At 48.6% G+C, this 16,908-nt stretch overlaps 3 protein-coding genes across 3 annotated transcripts; all 3 read right to left on the reverse strand.

Annotated features, from left to right (window-relative positions):
• Window positions 1-512: 512 nt before the first annotated feature.
• Window positions 513-2,286, reverse strand: VC83_03292 (uncharacterized protein). Its single transcript, XM_024466940.1, has 4 exons — window positions 2,220-2,286; window positions 1,974-2,169; window positions 1,525-1,831; window positions 513-1,461 (listed from the first exon to the last, which is right to left on the reverse strand). Exons 3-4 carry the CDS (start codon window positions 1,672-1,674, stop codon window positions 832-834), a joined length of 780 nt encoding a protein of 259 aa, XP_024325852.1. The 5' UTR covers window positions 1,675-1,831; window positions 1,974-2,169; window positions 2,220-2,286; the 3' UTR covers window positions 513-831.
• A 10,562-nt stretch (window positions 2,287-12,848) lies between these two features.
• VC83_03293 (uncharacterized protein) lies at window positions 12,849-15,189 on the reverse strand. Its single transcript, XM_024466941.1, has 4 exons — window positions 14,645-15,189; window positions 14,257-14,592; window positions 14,003-14,210; window positions 12,849-13,954 (listed from the first exon to the last, which is right to left on the reverse strand). The coding sequence occupies exons 1-4, from the start codon at window positions 14,918-14,920 to the stop codon at window positions 13,428-13,430; spliced, it is 1,347 nt and encodes a 448-aa protein (XP_024325851.1). The 5' UTR covers window positions 14,921-15,189; the 3' UTR covers window positions 12,849-13,427.
• A 402-nt stretch (window positions 15,190-15,591) lies between these two features.
• On the reverse strand, window positions 15,592-16,478 carry VC83_03294 (uncharacterized protein; the record flags this gene model as incomplete). The annotated part of the gene is made up of 4 exons (XM_024466942.1): window positions 15,592-15,800; window positions 15,852-15,903; window positions 15,972-16,182; window positions 16,246-16,478. The coding sequence occupies 4 exons, from the start codon at window positions 16,476-16,478 to the stop codon at window positions 15,592-15,594; spliced, it is 705 nt and encodes a 234-aa protein (XP_024325846.1).
• Window positions 16,479-16,908: the final 430 nt, after the last annotated feature.

Here is a 16,908-nt window from a genome sequence, read left to right on the forward strand (position 1 = left end):
TAAATGAAGCACAACTCCTACGTGTGCAAAAAACAGAGTGGCTATCTGCATATATAACAGCAAGAGAGTTAGCATTTTCAACTCAAAATATCACTTCAGCATGGAGAGGAGCAGGACTACAACCATTTGAACCACGACGAATTATCCGTGAAGTGACACTTCAAGAAGTTATTGAAGTTGAACAACGGCCTCGGATTCCAATATGAGCTCCACTTTCTCTAAATAAACACTGGCACTTGTAAGGGCGAAGTCTATTACTCTTGGCTAAAATATTTCCTATAATAGGTAACGTACATGTATAACGAACCGGCCAAACAAGCGAACCGGCCAATCCATTTTACACCTTAAATCACGAATTTCATAACTTAATATCTCAACAACCCTTTAATAATAAGTTATAAAAATATGTACTTAGCCTTTTATAAGCATTTAAAGTACTCTATTTGATTTTTAAAGCAATTAGTATTGTAGTTATTAAGATACTAAGAATTAGGTCAAAAGTGGGGGCTAAAACTCAATATCTTAATAACTACAATACTAATTGCTTTAAAAATCAAATAGAGTACTTTAAATGCTTATAAAAGGCTAAGTACATATTTTTATAACTTATTATTAAAGGGTTGTTGAGATATTAAGTTATGAAATTCGTGATTTAAGGTGTAAAATGGATTGGCCGGTTCGCTTGTTTGGCCGGTTCGTTATACATGTACGTTATTATGAACCGATTTGTCGACTAATAAGCCTTACAAAAAAAATCGTTGGCGCTTCCTATCGGCCCTATTCCTAGTGGTGTCAAACACGGCAAACTATCCTTGATCCGAACCTGCAAACTTAAAGCGATAACGAAGCAGTCTTCGCCCATAATTTCGCTATAGTTTCGTCATGCCAGTCCTGCTCTTCTATCAAAAGAACATGTCCTCTCCCCTCCCTCACGTAACTCTGCCCGGGCTCCAGTTGCTTTATTAGAGCCTCCCCGTGCGGGAATGTCAACATGCGATCCTCCGTTCCATGAACGACCAAAATCCTCTCTCTCCCCACCTTGTCTCCAAGCTCCTTCAATCGCTCTGAGCTCATATCATGCCATCCCGCGGCAATGGCTTGTAATATGAACCCCTTCGGTCCAAACCCGTCTGTGTCCGACCGCTTCTCTAGATCTTGCGCTGCGATGCGCGCAAAGTTGGTTGGGAAGTGGCTGTATGCGCCAGACTCCCAGTCCGCGTGGCCACCCGCGGGCAAGCAGCCGGGTGTAGTTGAGGAAGGCAGGCGTAGGGTGTCGGGAGCGTCGAGCCAGCTGTCAGGGAACATGTTGTAGGCGACGTCGATGATGGTGCGGTCAAGAGACTTCGGCAAGAACATGCTGACTCTATTACGTAGATTTTGCAGGAAAGGGACGGTGCGCTGGAAACGTGCAAGCGTGGAGAAAAGAGAAAGTGAGCATATGCGCTCGGGTATGAGTTGACCCTGCAGAACCGTTAGTGGCTGAACGGGATAACAATGCAAGATATGGAGGATGGGACTGCGTACGAGTTCCTGTGCGATCATGCCGCCCATTGACACCCCAATAACGTGTAACTCGCGCTCCTGAGTCCAGCCTAGGTGATCTGCGAGCTCGACAACATCCTTCGCCATTTCAGAGGTTGAGTAGCGCATGACAGGCTTGTCAGAGCGGCCCATGCCGCGGTTGTCAAAAATCAGAAAGGAGTACTGATCTCCCTGCTCGTGGCCAAATCTCAATGTTTGCCGTTGCCATGCTGCCTATTCTTGTGTTAGCCTCTATAATTCATGTGGGGATCTATGAGCTTGCCTTGTTGGCTCCAAGTCCTGTTATCGCCTGGAAGATTGCTTGTTAGTATAGCTCCACTCGAGTTTCAACATCTAGAACGACGTCTTGAAATGATGTTATGATTCCGAACAGTCCGGGGTTTCCGTGGCAATCACATGTACGACATGCCATGCGGTGTCTCGTGACTTACTATGACCTTCGTCTTACCCGTTCCGTGTACCTCCCATGAAATGTTCAAAGGACCTCCTCTCCCCTCTGCAACTTTCAATTTTCCCTCCTGTGTTGGCTGAAGTTTCCACGTCACTGATGCGTAGCTAGGCAATGCCGTCACCTCGGCGGCCGTCAGCCGTGGGTGCTTGGCGGCGGTATCTGAAGGAGCATGAGCCCTATGCGGCGGTTAGTATACGACAGGGCGGCAGAGGGCCTAAGAACCTACATCGTGGAGTTACAGATGTAATCAAAATACAGAAAATGAAACAGATGAGAAGCAGGAGAGTTTGCGGGCTTGATATGTGTTGGCATTAAGGCAGGAACGCGCTTGCGCGGAATGGGGTAGGTACGTACAACTGCGGTGGCTCCTAAAATAGAACCCCACACTTTCACATGCTAATACGCCACAGGCGGATCTGACGATTACCACGGATTACTTCATCTGGAGTCGGGGACAATGGATAGCTACAGAATATATATATGGTATGTAAGCTGAGCTACGGGATACAGCTCTTTAGTATATACCGTCGACCAACCACCCAGCTGCTATAAATTTGAAGCTAAAAGCTAGGATACTGTCTCGTACTGGACTATCTGAAGGATGCGACCATTCTGCCGTAATATCTAACAGCAGGTTCACCTTCCCATCAACTTGGTTATCCAGATACGCGTATGGCCCCTAAACCTGTGTGTGAATCCAAGTCGAGGCCCCCGCGTCGTGTCCGGGTACCGAATAAACCGCTGTCCGATCGTTCCATGTAGACGAGTGAGTCGGACTCGTCCCTGAGGAAGCGTGCGAAGCTGTTGGCGCCGTATTGTGGCAGTTATAAGAGTGCGAGGTCAATGAGGGGAGTTGAGGCAGCGATGAGAATCTGCGGCGAGGTGAAGGTTTTGAAGTCGCTGGTGTAGGCATATCGGATTTGGCTGGCACTGGGTGCGCCAGTGTGCTGGGAGTCGGACGTGGAGTACTGCAAGTTGAGTGAGCTTCATAGCTTGCAGTGGTGGCTGTTGTGGTTGATGCGGATGTTGTGGTCGCTCGCGGGTTTGGTTGCGGGTGACTCTGTTAAACTCAGGTTTTGGAGTGTATACATTTCGAGTTCTCCTCACTGTAACAGTGGGTAACAGCTCTGTATCTTCATCATCAACTTCTTGGTCTGATTCATCAAGCTCTGGTTCAGGTATGATTGAGTTTTCGTTATCAGTTTCAATTTCTGAATGATGCTCTTCATCCTGGGTTTTGGAGACTCGCTGAATTAGCTGTTTATCATAATTCGTCTCACCCCTGGCTCTATAAGGCAGTGTGATAGATGCATCTTCATTATCATTTTCAATTTCGTCCTCATCTGGGAATGGCTTCATAATTGTAATGGTGGGTGCACCAGATGTGAGAATCTAGCCACCCAAGCAAGGGATGATTTTACTAAGACAACACACTGTCTTAGGAAAAAGAGCCAAAGGGTCATAGCTTAGACTATTCCACAACGCAGCAATCAGGTGTATGATATAGTGGAGTGGTTTAGACAAGCTGTAACAAATGTTGAGTCTGAGAACTCAGGGATAAGTCAGAGGTTAGCACCTCACTGACTTTTCAGAAACAGCATCTACGAAATTGACCAGATCATCCATGAAAAGGAGTTGGTAGAGGACGAAGAAACGCTCCGTCTCATCCAGCAGAAGCTTCCGCATATGCACCAGAAGTACACTGATGTCTTTTCGAAGTTGGAATCAGATCGAATTCCCCCACACCGCATATACGACCACAAGATACAGCTCAAAGCCCCTTTACCAAACGCTTTCTCCCCGTTATACCGACAGGGAACTGAAGAGCTTAAGGCTACCAAGCAATACCTGTTAGAGAACCTAGAGAAAGGCTTCATCGTCAACAGCAACAGCCCCTTCGCGTCCCCTATCCTATTCGTAAAGAAAGCGGATGGCAAATTAAGATTTTGCATCAATTACCGGAAGTTAAATGGTCTCACTGGGAACGATCCCTACCCCATCCTGCGTATCGATGAACTACTAGGACGGGTGTCGAAAGCAAAAATCTTCACAAAGCTAGATATCAGACAAGCCTTCCATCACATACGGATGCACCCCGACTCAGAAGAGTACACGACCTTTCAGACTCGCTATGGATCCTATAAGTGCAAAGTGCTGCCGTTTGGACTAACGAACGGTCCCACAACCTATCAGCGGTTTATGAATGACGTCCTGATGCAATATTTAGATGACTTCTGTACTGCATACTTAGACCAGATCCTAATCTATTCAGAGGACCCTACGGAACACATATAGCACGTTCAAAAGGTCCTACAGCGTCGCTGAGAAGCTGGATTCCAAGCCGATTTGAATAAATGCGAGTTCAACATCACCAGGACAAAATACTTGGGTTATGTTCTCACTACCTCCGGTGTCGAAGCGGACCCCGACAAAATCGAACCCCTTCGTAACTGGATCCGACCGACCACTGTTACGGGTGTGAAGTCCTATCTGGGATTCTGTGGCTTCTATAGACAATTCATTCCCAATTTCGGCAAAATAGCAAAGCCCCTCACGACCATCACTAGTCCCTTGGAGCCGTTCCGATGGACAGACGAATGCGAGGCTGCTTTTGAGGAATTGCGACGGCAACTCCTAGCAGTACAGGCACTTCACCACTTCAACCCCAAATTGCCTATGAAGCTGGAGACAGATTCCTCCGATGGAGTGGTAGCTGGTGTCCTGTCTCAAGAACACCCTGACAAGCGATGGTACCCCGTAAGCTTTTACAGTCATGTCCTATCCGGACATGAGATCAATTGGGAGATCCACGATAAGGAACAGTTCGCAATAATAAAGGCCTTCGGAAAATGGAGGCCCGAGTTGGCTTCGGTGTGCCACCGAGTTGAAGTGTACACTGACCACCATTCGCTGGAATATTTCATGTCTACCAAGGTCCTCACCGCGAAGCAGGTTCGATGGATGGAGCTACTCTCCGACTTCAACTTCTGCATTACGTACACCGCGGGCAAGAATAACCAGAAGGCAGATATTCTGAGCCGAAGAGACCAGGACTTGGTAATGCAGCAGAAAGTCAAGCTTGATAGTAGGACGAGGGTATTGTTAGGTCCAAGCCGCCTGTACCCCTGAATCAGCACTGAACTCGCCGAGAGCTACATAGCATCCATTAATTCGATGGACACCCCCAAGCCCCAGGTGCCCTTCAATTTAATAGAGGCGCTATGTGCGGACAATAGGAAGTCGTTCACTGAGACTCACGCGAAACAACCCCTACCGGACGGATTCGCGATGAACGACCAGCTCCTCCTGTACAAAGGCCGCCTATGTGTGAATCGCCACACTGACCTATGTACGAAACTGATCCGGGAAGCACACGATCAAGTATCGTCAGCACATCCTAGTGGCAGGAAAATCTACCAATTGCTCGCTCCAAAGTATCATTGGGTCGGGATGGAAGCGGACTGTTTGCGGTATGTACGAAACTGCGTGACATGCCGGCTTTCTCACACCAATGTCACTAAGCAACAAGGATTCCTACACCCACTACCCGTACCCGAATACCCTATGCAACACCTCACCATGGACTTCAAGGAGTTCCCAAGGGACAAGCATGGATACGATAGCATCTTAGTGTTTATGGACCGACTCGGTAAGAGTTCAGTGACCATACCTTGCTACAAAACCACAACTGCCCGGCAGATGGCGCAATTGTTCATCGAATGGATATACCGATTCGGACACACTCTGGAGTCGATTGTAAGCGACCGCGGACCCCAATTCGTATCATCCTTTTGGCAGGAGTTCTGTTGAATTATCGGCGTTAAGGTTAAGCTGTCGACTGCCTATCATAAGCAGACCGACGGGCAGACAGAAATCATGAACCGATACATTGATCAGAGACTGAGGCCTTTCGTATCCCATTATCAGGATAACTGGAGCGAACTCATCCCCATAATGGACCGCATGCAAATGACACTCCCCCACGCATCCATTGGCATGACCCCCTACCGACTCAAGTACGGAACCGATCCGCGTACGAGTTGGGATTGGAACACTCTGAAAAGCACCAACCCCCAGGAGACCCTAAACCGAGAGGAAGCCAAGGCGGTGGCAGACCGAATGCATACCGCATGGGTCCATGCAAAGGAAAACATGGCAAAGGCACAAGAGGAAATGTCTAAGCACGCGAATCGACGCCAAAGGGCCATCGACTGGGACGTAGGAGATAGAGTGTACCTATCGACCAAAAATTTGAAAAACTCTCGTCCTAGCCGCAAGCTGGGCCAACAATGGGTCAGACCATATACGGTGTCAGAACAGATTGGGCACGCATTTCAATTGGAACTACCTACCGGTTCTCAAATACACGATGTGTTCTCACCAGACGTACTCATGAAGGATCCGAACAATCCCCTACCTGGTCAGGATCCGCCTGAGCCTAGCAGCGAAGTGATAGATGGCGTAGAGGAATGGGAAGTGGAAAAGATCCTCGCCGTAAGGCTCCGCTGGAAGCAACTACAATACCGGGTTAGTTGGGTCGGATACGATCCGGACCCGGAGTGGTACCCAACGTCAAACTTCTTGAACTCTCCCCAGAAACTCAGAGAGTTTTATACGGAATACCCAGATTTACCAGGTCCATCTCAAGAACTACTCGGAGTTGTCACAGCAGGGCAGACAGGAAGGGAACAAAACTACGATCACGGAGGAAAAGACAAAGCAGAAGAAACAGAGTCATTGCTGTCTGCGACTCTAAGCTAAAATACCCTCCGAGCCAGGGCACACTCACCACCGTAACCCTTGCAGGAGTCACCCTTCCCAAATGTCTCACCGGCGTTGCAACAAGCGGCTACCACCATGAGAGACGAAGGGTCGAAGTGACCCCACACGAAGGGCCAGGCCTGAGTCCCCTCCGACACAAGGTCTTCCCCCACCTAGGCCCCATAGGCTGCCCCAACTTCCCCATCCTCCCCCTCCCTCCTTCCATCACCCCGAGTCAGAGCGACTGCGGGAGCGGCAGCAGTGGGCAGTTTGCCCACAGCAGCCACCAACTCCCCCAAGAGAGCAGGAACGCTCTCCTGTTCCATCCGGAGACGGCGCAGCGACGACCGAATTTGCTGCCCAGAGTCAGCATCGAAACCACACCAAGTCACAAGGGGAAGGGGGTCTACTCACGGCCAGCCCCAACTCGAGGGCAGCCCGAGTGGCGCATGCCTCCTCGTAGAGGTCACGCTCCGCCTCGGAGCGGAACTTTGGCACGCTCTGGGCGGCCAGGAGGGCCACCCGATTGGCCTCGGTGGCGGCGGCGACAACATCGGCAGGGATGAGGGGGGTGGCCTCTTCGGCGGCCAGGAGGGCCGCAAACTCTTCCCCAAGGAACCAGGGCAGCTTTTACCAAAGTCATCAACGGCCAACCAAACCAAACACTGAACCCCATAAGAAAACCTACCGGGATGCAAGGCGAGTGCTGCGACGTGCAGTACCCACACTTTGAACTGGTCGGGGACCAGACGCAGTCGTGGGACTGGATCCCACGGGCTTTGGCCCGAAGGCAGCGTAAACAGAGCACACAGAAGGCGACAGTAAGAGCCCCGGAGGGGGTGGGAACCGGCATCTTCAAATTTGGAATCTGTGATTCCATCAGCCCAGCACAAGTTATCAACACTGCGCCAATGCGCTCTCATCACCTACTCGTTCTTTGGATTGGAGTTATACTATACAATCTATCAGTATCATAAACAAACGGACGGGGAGGGGCCACTTACCGGTCTTGGGCGGGAGGGTTGCTGGCGTTGTTGTTGTAAGGTAAAAACAAGAGGAAGTGGGCGAAGCGGAATACTCACATGTTGGCTTACAACAATAAACGCTGAATCGGGCTAGCGCGGCCACTTCTTCTTTCACGTTTTACGAATATTCTACTCAAACGTGTAGCGGACACCTTCCGGTACTGTTTCGGACCCCAAGAACGAACGTGAGATCCAACAAAAGTGAACTCCAGTTTCGCATGCCACACGGACCCTAACGCGATACCACCTCGGGATGACTACAGTGGCAAACAAAGCACCTTCCCGACACGCAGGACAAACGAAGTTGTTCCGGACGGAATTACCAGCCAACATTATGATTACAAGAAACGCTCCGTTCACGGAGACGATTCGGAGACGTTGCGGACATGATACTAGCCGCGTGCCTTGAGGACAAAGCACTCTCTCAGGAGGGGGGTAGTGTAAGGATGCCTTCTCATCTCTCAGTAGTGTAACGATGCCTTCTCGTCTCTCATTCTAGGGAGTAGACTCTGGGTAGCCGCGGGGTCACGTGTGATCATTTGGGTGGGCTAACTGATTCGGAACCGAGTCGGATGGGTTTCGGGTACTTGAGACAATCGACTCACGGGGTTCCCCCATCATCTTTTTTGTATCCTTTGCAGTAGACCTATAGGATAGCATCCGTTTAGCCTCCGACTCGCACTCTCATATGCTATTACCGTGAGCTGGGTGCCCTGTGTCCTTACAAGTGTTGCATTTCTGTTTCTGTAGGAGTAGCTAACATATTTGTATTATTATAGTCTGCAAGAGCTTCATCACTTGAGTTGAATAGAAATGCTTGAGCTGCCAAGTTGATGATATGGCCGTTGCAGCGAAGGCGGTGATGTTCTGCAGTATAGACAATTCGATACTGATTAAATAGAACTATTTATAAATTAGTTAAGTTAGTTATAACGTACATGTATAACGAACCGGCCAAACAAGCGAACTGGCCAATCCATTTTACACCTTAAATCACGAATTTCATAACTTAATATCTCAACAACCCTTTAATAATAAGTTATAAAAATATGTACTTAGCCTTTTATAAGCATTTAAAGTACTCTATTTGATTTTTAAAGCAATTAGTATTGTAGTTATTAAGATACTAAGAATTAGGTCAAAAGTCGGGGCTAAAACTCAATATCTTAATAACTACAATACTAATTGCTTTAAAAATCAAATAGAGTACTTTAAATGCTTATAAAAGGCTAAGTACATATTTTTATAACTTATTATTAAAGGGTTGTTGAGATATTAAGTTATGAAATTCGTGATTTAAGGTGTAAAATGGATTGGCCGGTTCGCTTGTTTGGCCATACATGTAACGTACATGTATAGCGAAAGCGCCAAACAAGCGAAAGCGCCAAAATTATCTACCCTCACGACAAACATTGCGATAAATCTACCACAACATTAGAAATCAATTGAAACTACTCGGAGTCCTCTTCCTCAGAGGTGTCTATTACAATCTGACACGTGCGCGCATTGTGCCCAGTCTCACCACACTTGCCACAGCGACGGGCACGGGTTTCTTCCCTTGGCTTCCGACCACGGCTTGCCCTTATTTCCTGCTCTACCTGCTGCACAACATCCCTCTCATCCTGTAGCTCTTGCGCCCCTTGTTGACTAAGTGATCCTCCTTGCTGTAGTCGTGTTTTCCTAGCTCTCCGGCGCTTGCTTAGTACTTCATTTGCCTGTCGTAGGTTTTGGTTCTCTCCCTTTAGCAGTGCTAATTGATGCATTATTTGCGATGCACCCTTTGTAAACTGGTCAACAGCTGCATAGATTGAGGTTGGAGAGCTATTTTGATGGCGTGAAATCCGAGTTTTAATAAATGTAGACTGTGACATAGCTTCAATTGGGTTGTTTGGTGTCTGAGAAACCCAAGGTTGAGCAGTACCTGGGCGGGAGCTTGGAGGCGTTGGTGTCCTTAACTTAAGATCAAGTGTAGATATCACTCTCTCAGGGTCAAATGGAAGAAGCCCTGCCCCTCGGAACCCGCCTCAAATGTTACTTTCCGTCATTGTAGTGTTAAATGCAGCGTGGAAGGCAGGAAAGAAGTCATCCTTTGTAATATGAGAAATATGAGCCTGCATCATATCTTCAATTTGCCGACCATAGGCCTGCTTTAACGGGCCGAAACAGCCAACATCAAGTGGCTGGAGTAGATGAGAAGAGTGAGCAGGCATACAAAGCGTAATAATGTTGTGTTCCTTGCAGTACTCCTCAAACTCATCTGAGTGGTGGCTCTCATGACCATCAAGGACTAACAAGCAATAACCACCAACACTCCGGGCCTTTGTATGCTTCTCAAAGTGCTGAATCCAATCCATGCCTCTCTCGTTTGTAGTCCAGCCATTTTCAGTAACAGAAATCACCCAATCGCTTGAAAATCCACTATTCTCATACCAAGATGTAAGGTGGTTTTTGCCTGCAACAATGATAAATGGTGGTACTGCCCAACCTTGAGAACTAACGCCTTGGATTACTGTAACCCATTCCCGATTACCAGGCTGTACCTTCTTTGCTTTTGCCCGCCCGTCTGAGCTTGTTACAACCATAGCAGTTGAGATAACGCCCATCATAAACCCAGTCTCATCAAAGTTGTAGATATCTGCTTCATCGATACCATATTTCGCAATTGTGTTACGCACAAGCTCAAACCAGCCATTAATAACTTCTGGATCTTCGCACTTAGCCCTCTGGTAGTCGTATTTGCGCTGAAAGCGTGTCTGGAGCTCTACACGCCGCTTAACAAAGTTTGAAGCCCAACGCGACCCAACACGTGACGCGTCGCGTGTTGCAAGTAGTCGACTTGCCATATCTTCAACAACAGACAGCCGAGGAGGAAACCCTTTGGCAGCTAGGTCGGTATATACTGAACAAGGACGGACTCCTCTAGGTTAGTTAATTTCCGTGAGTTGGCTTGGATATCGCGTCGTGAAGGTACACCTTCTAGACGACGACCTAGCTTGCGGTGGTCCACAGAATAGATCCTAGCAGCAACTCGAAGGCATAACTTTGGGTCGCTTTGCATAGCCTGGATAGCTAGCACTAATTGGCTTTCATCGTTTTTATGGGGCATGTTTTGTTGTTGAGGAATTTAACATTTAGTTGGGGGGTTTGGTCACCGCATCATTTTGGCGCTTTCGCTTGTTTGGCGCTTTCGCTATACATGTACGTTACGTTATATATTATAACCTATAAATTGCTTATACATATATGTAGACAATGCTTCTATCATTGTATCGTTATTGCTTGCGTTATCCATCATGAAATAACCAACCTTTGAAGCAATTCCGTAGTCATTGATAACCCCCATAATACTTTCAGCTTGGTTCTGGCCTGTATGTTGTCCGTCAAGCTCTTGTAAAGCAAGTACCGAGTGCTGCAAGTCTCCATTTTCTGCAATATAGTGACCAATGATAGCAATAATTGCAAGAGAGTTTGGAGAGGTCCATAGATCAACTGTAAAATGGACTTTTGAAAGTGCTGATTGTACCATTTGCTGTATACGGAGTTTCTCTGTATTATATGTTCGAATAGTCCATAGTTGAATAGTTGTTGTTGAGTGTGGAAGCCAGTTATTAACTTCAGGATTTAGATACTGTAACAAAGACCGGAATTCCTCTCTTGAAGCCATGCGAAAGCTAACTCCACAGCTTACAATCCATCGGACATATAAGTGTTCAAGTACTGCAGGATCTAGTGTCTGAGTATCGACTGTAGAAAGGCAACGGCGTTTATGGTTTTGACTTGTTTTCAGCTTGTAAGAGACAGAGAGGATTGTGTAGGTGCGTCGCTTTGAGTATCAAATGTTTCAAACTGAGCAGTGTCAAAATCTACCAATAGACTAGACGTGGTGATGCCATTATTGCCAAAGAATGAAGCTATAGATCACGAAGATGCAGAGTTTTCACTATATGGTACTCATATATTAGGCTGATAAAATTTTCACATTAGGCAATTCAAACTGCAGTTTGAACTGCCAAGAACCAACTACGGACTGTACGGCATAATCTTTAAACCAACTGCCAAGAACTGCGTAATGCGAAAACCAACTGTTTAACTGCATAACAAACCGACTAACTGACTAACTACTGGACACACTGCAGGTTGGTTTCTGAGCACAAACGAAATCTGCAGCAATATAGAGCTCACTCACTCGCGACGACGGTATCCCAGAAGGTAGCCAATCCAGCATGTTGCTTTTTTATTCAACTCGAACCGTAGATATTGATTTTATACCCCACGACAAAAGCTTTGCCAGCTGCGAGTATGTTTAGCCCATCATAGCGGCAAAGGGGTGGAGAAAGGCGATATAACCATCAGTCACATTAAAAATAGCGTCAGGAACATGAGACATACAAGAAAGGCGCCAGGGGCAAAATGCGCGGATAGCGCATGGGGTATGATTTCATCACGTTCATACATCTAATCACCCTCACTACCACCCATATCAGCGCTCCGCAACGCGCTTATCTGCATGCTGGCTGTTTTCCATTAGCTCATGGCCAAGGGGGTCTGGAACTGGTCAATATACCGCCAGTGGCGCATTCTCCCTTGCCTCCTTCCCGGTCCATGCCCATTCGCCCGCCCCGCACCTGCACAACCCATCCATCTCGCACTAATGCAACAAGCATTCGGATGATTGCGAAGAGAGGCTCTTGACGAGAGCATCGAGGATCCGAGCGTCTAACTAGAGCGGAAAGAATGTGACGGGAGGTGTCACGGATACGAGCACGAGGTTTCGGCCATTGTTGATAACTAGCGGCGAAATACGGAGGATAATTGAATCGACTGCTGTGGTAACGATGGTAAAAGGGTCATGGGTTTCCAGGGGTGGAGATTCTGTCACCGCCTGGGGCTGTTGTCAGCGGAGCAGTATGCTATCGTAGTAGTACTCTTGTCGTCTCTGTTTGCTCTCACTGCGGTAGTCACTATTAATCCTCGATAGACACCCTCGTCTTCTCCCCTCGTTTCTTCGTGGAAGAGACCAAGGCCTCTCCAACCCCACAGCGATACTCGCCTTTGTGAAGATCGATTGATGTCCATCTGTAGTCCTCCCTTGCGATAACCAACTTCAGCCCATGCTCAAGTGGTATAAAAGGACCATCGCCGCCCTGAGCCAGACGATCTGTACGGAGAATAGGAAAGACGGATCGCTGCCCAGAGGAAAGAACCGGGTTTGAGTTGTTTTGCAAGCGCAGACGAAGGCAGGTGGAGCTCGGCGGTTGAGGTTCTTCTTGGTAGTGGTAATGCTGTCAACGCAAAGTACTGCTGTCATTTGTCATTGGGGTAGTTTGCGTGGTGCTGTTGTTGTTGCGGTGTTGCTGTCGTGGTGCTGCTGCTCGTGGAAGTACAGTTATGGTCGTCCCTATAAATGGTTGCTGTTACGGTTGCTGTTGAATAAGCATCCGAGAATAAGAACATGAGCCGTGCTGAACTGAAAGCTTCAAATATGAGACTAGCAGGTAAAATGACACTAGGAGCTAGAAGCTAATACAGTTCTTCTGGAATAGCGGTTTAACCCGCGACGTATCGAGAAACAATATGTAGGTAAATATAGAATCACCACCAGATCCAGGCCGTCTTTTATCTCAACATTTATATCAAATACAACTCGTCTAACCCAAAATCCCATCCTGGCCCGCGCCCTCAGCACCACTCTCGGCCCTCCCTGCAACCCGCATCGCTCGCCTCCTCGCATCCAAATAGATAACAAACTCTCCATATGTCTGCGGCACGACACTCAGCTCCCCAGGCACCTCGAAAGTATAATTAAACTGTCCCGTCGGTCGCACCTCCCCGTGCTCCACACTGCGCACATGCGTGTCCACCCGAATCTGCACCCGAGTGCTACCCCCGACCCCACGCTCCGTGTACGCCGCAACGGCGGTCATGTATAATACCGAGCCTACCGGGACGGGATTCGCGAACGTCGACGGGTCAAGGGCGAGGAAACGTGGGCGCGCATGTGAGAGGGCTGAGGTGCAGGTGAAGGCCAGCTCAAATGTGGATTTCAGGAGGAAACCGCCAAATATCATGAAGTTGTGCCTGTTACGGTACTGGGGTTGCATGATCTGTACGGATTGGACTAAGGATGAAGACATGTAGTGAGCGTTGGCGTGTTTTTGCATTGCGCTGGTCGCATCTGTAGAGTGTGAGTGTGGTTCGTGGGATGGAGGAGAAATAGGGTTACCTGAGTATTCGGATTGCTTGAGCCAGAGAGCGTGAATGAGGTCTGATTCTTCGTCGTTGGGGGTTTGTTTACGGAGGGCAATTTTGGAGAGCTCCTTTTTGGCGGTATAGTTCTCTTCGCCTTCTTTGTAGAGCCTGTGCTCTTCATCGGTCACAAGTTTTAAGGGGCTGATGTTGACAGGCTTCTTGGTGTCCGGGTCCAGAGATACCTTGAACTGTCAGTATTGCGTAGATACACTCGACAAGATGGCCTACCATAGTGAACGCGCAGGTCAAGAGGATATCTTCCCCCTTTGCTTCCTTTCCTTCTTCTGGCGCTTTGGCAACTTTAAGGGAGATCTCCATACTACTCCTGCCCGTCGCAAAGGTCACTTGTCCGCTCAATTCAAGATCACAGATAGATGTTAGAGGGTGCTTTAGCGTGATCCTGTCCACAGCCGCCGTCACCGTCATGACCGAGTCTCCGGTGTGCTTGTATGCCACAACGCCAGCAAGCGCATCGAGATCCATAAAGATCGTCCCGAGCCGGATGTGGCCCGTGGCATTGATGTATGAATCAAGAAGCCATGGATCACGCGCAAGAGGCAAGGTCTACACCACCGTCAATATAGTCGTACTGTAAAGTTATCCCGTAATTACTGACCACTTTATGGAAACTCTCCGACATCCGTTTTGGGGTGGTGTCAATTGGCGCCTTCTCTCCCACAGGCGAACTTATTGGTGCTGATTGGTCACCCTCCTGCTGTTTCCGGAATGCCTCAATGAAGGGAGTCCGCGTCCTCATTGCTGTCAATTCCCCATACACGCCGTCTATGGAACATTTCGGGGTCGACGCGAAATGGCGCTGTTGACGCGGTGCGCAGCGTGTTGCTGTACGAAGTGCCGCTTGCAAGGGCAACTGTCTCAATTTTGTAGCCATAATTCCTGGCGAACTCTGTGAGATTATCTTTACAGCAGAGTAAATATTATCTCAAATGGTGGCTCCGTTCCGGAGTCTTCCTAATAGGCGTATCACCATAATCGCGGCTATTGACGCCGAATTTTAAGCCGAGATTATGCGAACACGTGACATAAAATAAATTTCGCATACCATAAAATTATGATGTTGTATTATTGGATCCGTATCCATTGATATGTTGAAGGTGAGAATTGGCAGGTAATTCTCAAACGCACCAGGATCAGTCAATTGGGCTGTTGTTCAATTAAAGTTTCAGGGGTGGTCGTTTGTTGACTCGGATGAAGATCGCCCCACAATTTTCTCTCATCAGCGACAAGCGATTTTCAGGGGCACAGAACGTCAGGCAGGAACAGAACCTAGGGAAGGAACGAACTTCAAAATGAGCCGAGCTATAAAAGACCCAAGAACCGCCCCGGGAGATAAGAATAGGCTGGCGTCACACATTTCTCCGTGAATCTCACACAATAGCGCGAAGTGCTGTTTGTCTTGCTCACTATTCACAAGTCCGGATCATGTATTGGTATCCCGAATTGTTCGGCGGTAGCAATGTTATAAAGCGCTGCCCAACTAAACCGAGGCATTCCGATCTATTGTACAGAATCAGAGGAATGAGAGGAGATGTGCCTCGAGGCCTATCCTACCGCACCAACCACCAGCCTAAACGCCCAGATCACCGCCGCTATATCTGCCATCGCCTCCTTCGCCCCAGGAATCATAATCCCACCAACAGCGATGGTATCATCGCCCGACAACAGACCCTGGTATGCCTCTTCTGTGAACTGATCCAGCGGCATTCCGAGGTTTCGGCCAACCTCAACACCCATATAGTCGTGAAGGTCGGCTACAGCGATCAGCAACTGCGGTCACGGCAGAGATGCATAGGGGAACTCACTCTTCACAGGCGGAGCGGCAATCTCGGTGACTTTGATATGCGTATTACGCAACTGGTCCCTCAAGCACATCGCAAACACATTCAGCGCCGATTTCGACGCGGAGCTCCGCGGAATATCACCCCAACTCGCAAGATAATCCCCGATGGGCCCTCCTTCACGATCAGGAACGGTAGGAACGCGTGCGTCACGGCTACCAGGCTAGTGTAGTTTACCGTCGTCTCGGCGTGGAATACGTTCAGGTCCACGGTCTCTGGCTTCGAAAAGTTAAAGGGTCGCTGCATTCCTTCGTTCAGGAAGAGGCAGTCGATATCCGGTGGCGCCTCCGTGATGCTGCATCAGATCAGCTCTTGTCATCAACTTCAACGCAGTGAACCTGAGCATGCGTCCATGAACGCAACAGGGCCAATCTTACTGTTTTGCAAACCCAGGAAGCTTTCCAGCTGCGTTATATCCAGCGCCGCACCCCGAGCAAGGCCGGGGTGCGCATTCTCGAACTCTTCGAGGGCATCCTTGCGGCGCCCGACGCCGGTCACTTTCACGCCTTCGGCAATGAGGCGCTCGACCATCGCCTTGCCGATACCAGATGTTGCTCCAATGAGGAGGACATGCTTGTATGGGAACGTCATTTCTGCGGGTTGGTGTACGAGCAAAGGTGGCCTGATTGTGATGGTTCAATGGTTATGGCAATTTCTACCAGGCGATGTTATCAAGGCGCCAAAATGACAATCGAATATCTGTCAATCTCAAGATCTCGATCACCCATCTCTTGGCGTGGAATCCTTCTTTTATACACCACCAACGACCGTGCGGGCTCGCGTATCAATGTATCAAGTCCGCCCTGATCTCCAGAATACACCCCGTTTCCTCGTCTCTACCTACACTTCTCAGTATATACCGCACCAATCAGCGTCAGCAGCGGCTACAGATATCAAATCCTCCCCAAAAGGATAAGAAATGCCATGTGGCTAGTTCTCATCGCGGCCGAAATAGCCGCGTGGCTGGGCGGGACGATCACCGCATGGGGCGCGTGAGGCCGCACGCGGCCGCACGTTCCGC

This window comes from Pseudogymnoascus destructans (assembly GCF_001641265.1).
Source record: "Pseudogymnoascus destructans isolate 20631-21 unplaced genomic scaffold scaffold_6, whole genome shotgun sequence".
Taxonomy (NCBI): Eukaryota; Fungi; Ascomycota; class Leotiomycetes; order Thelebolales; family Thelebolaceae; genus Pseudogymnoascus; species Pseudogymnoascus destructans.

Coding starts and splice junctions, on each gene's coding strand:
- VC83_03293 (XM_024466941.1), bottom strand. CDS start 14,920: ATGGCTACAAAATTGAGACAGTTGCCCTTGCAAGCGGCACTTCGTACA. Junction 14,593..14,644: donor CGGAGAGTTTCCATAAAGTG/GTCAGTAATTAC, acceptor ACGGTGGTGTAG/ACCTTGCCTCTTGCGCGTGA. Junction 14,211..14,256: donor TGACCTGCGCGTTCACTATG/GTAGGCCATCTT, acceptor TGACAGTTCAAG/GTATCTCTGGACCCGGACAC.
- VC83_03292 (XM_024466940.1), bottom strand. CDS start 1,674: ATGGGCCGCTCTGACAAGCCTGTCATGCGCTACTCAACCTCTGAAATG. Junction 1,462..1,524: donor GCATGATCGCACAGGAACTC/GTACGCAGTCCC, acceptor ACGGTTCTGCAG/GGTCAACTCATACCCGAGCG.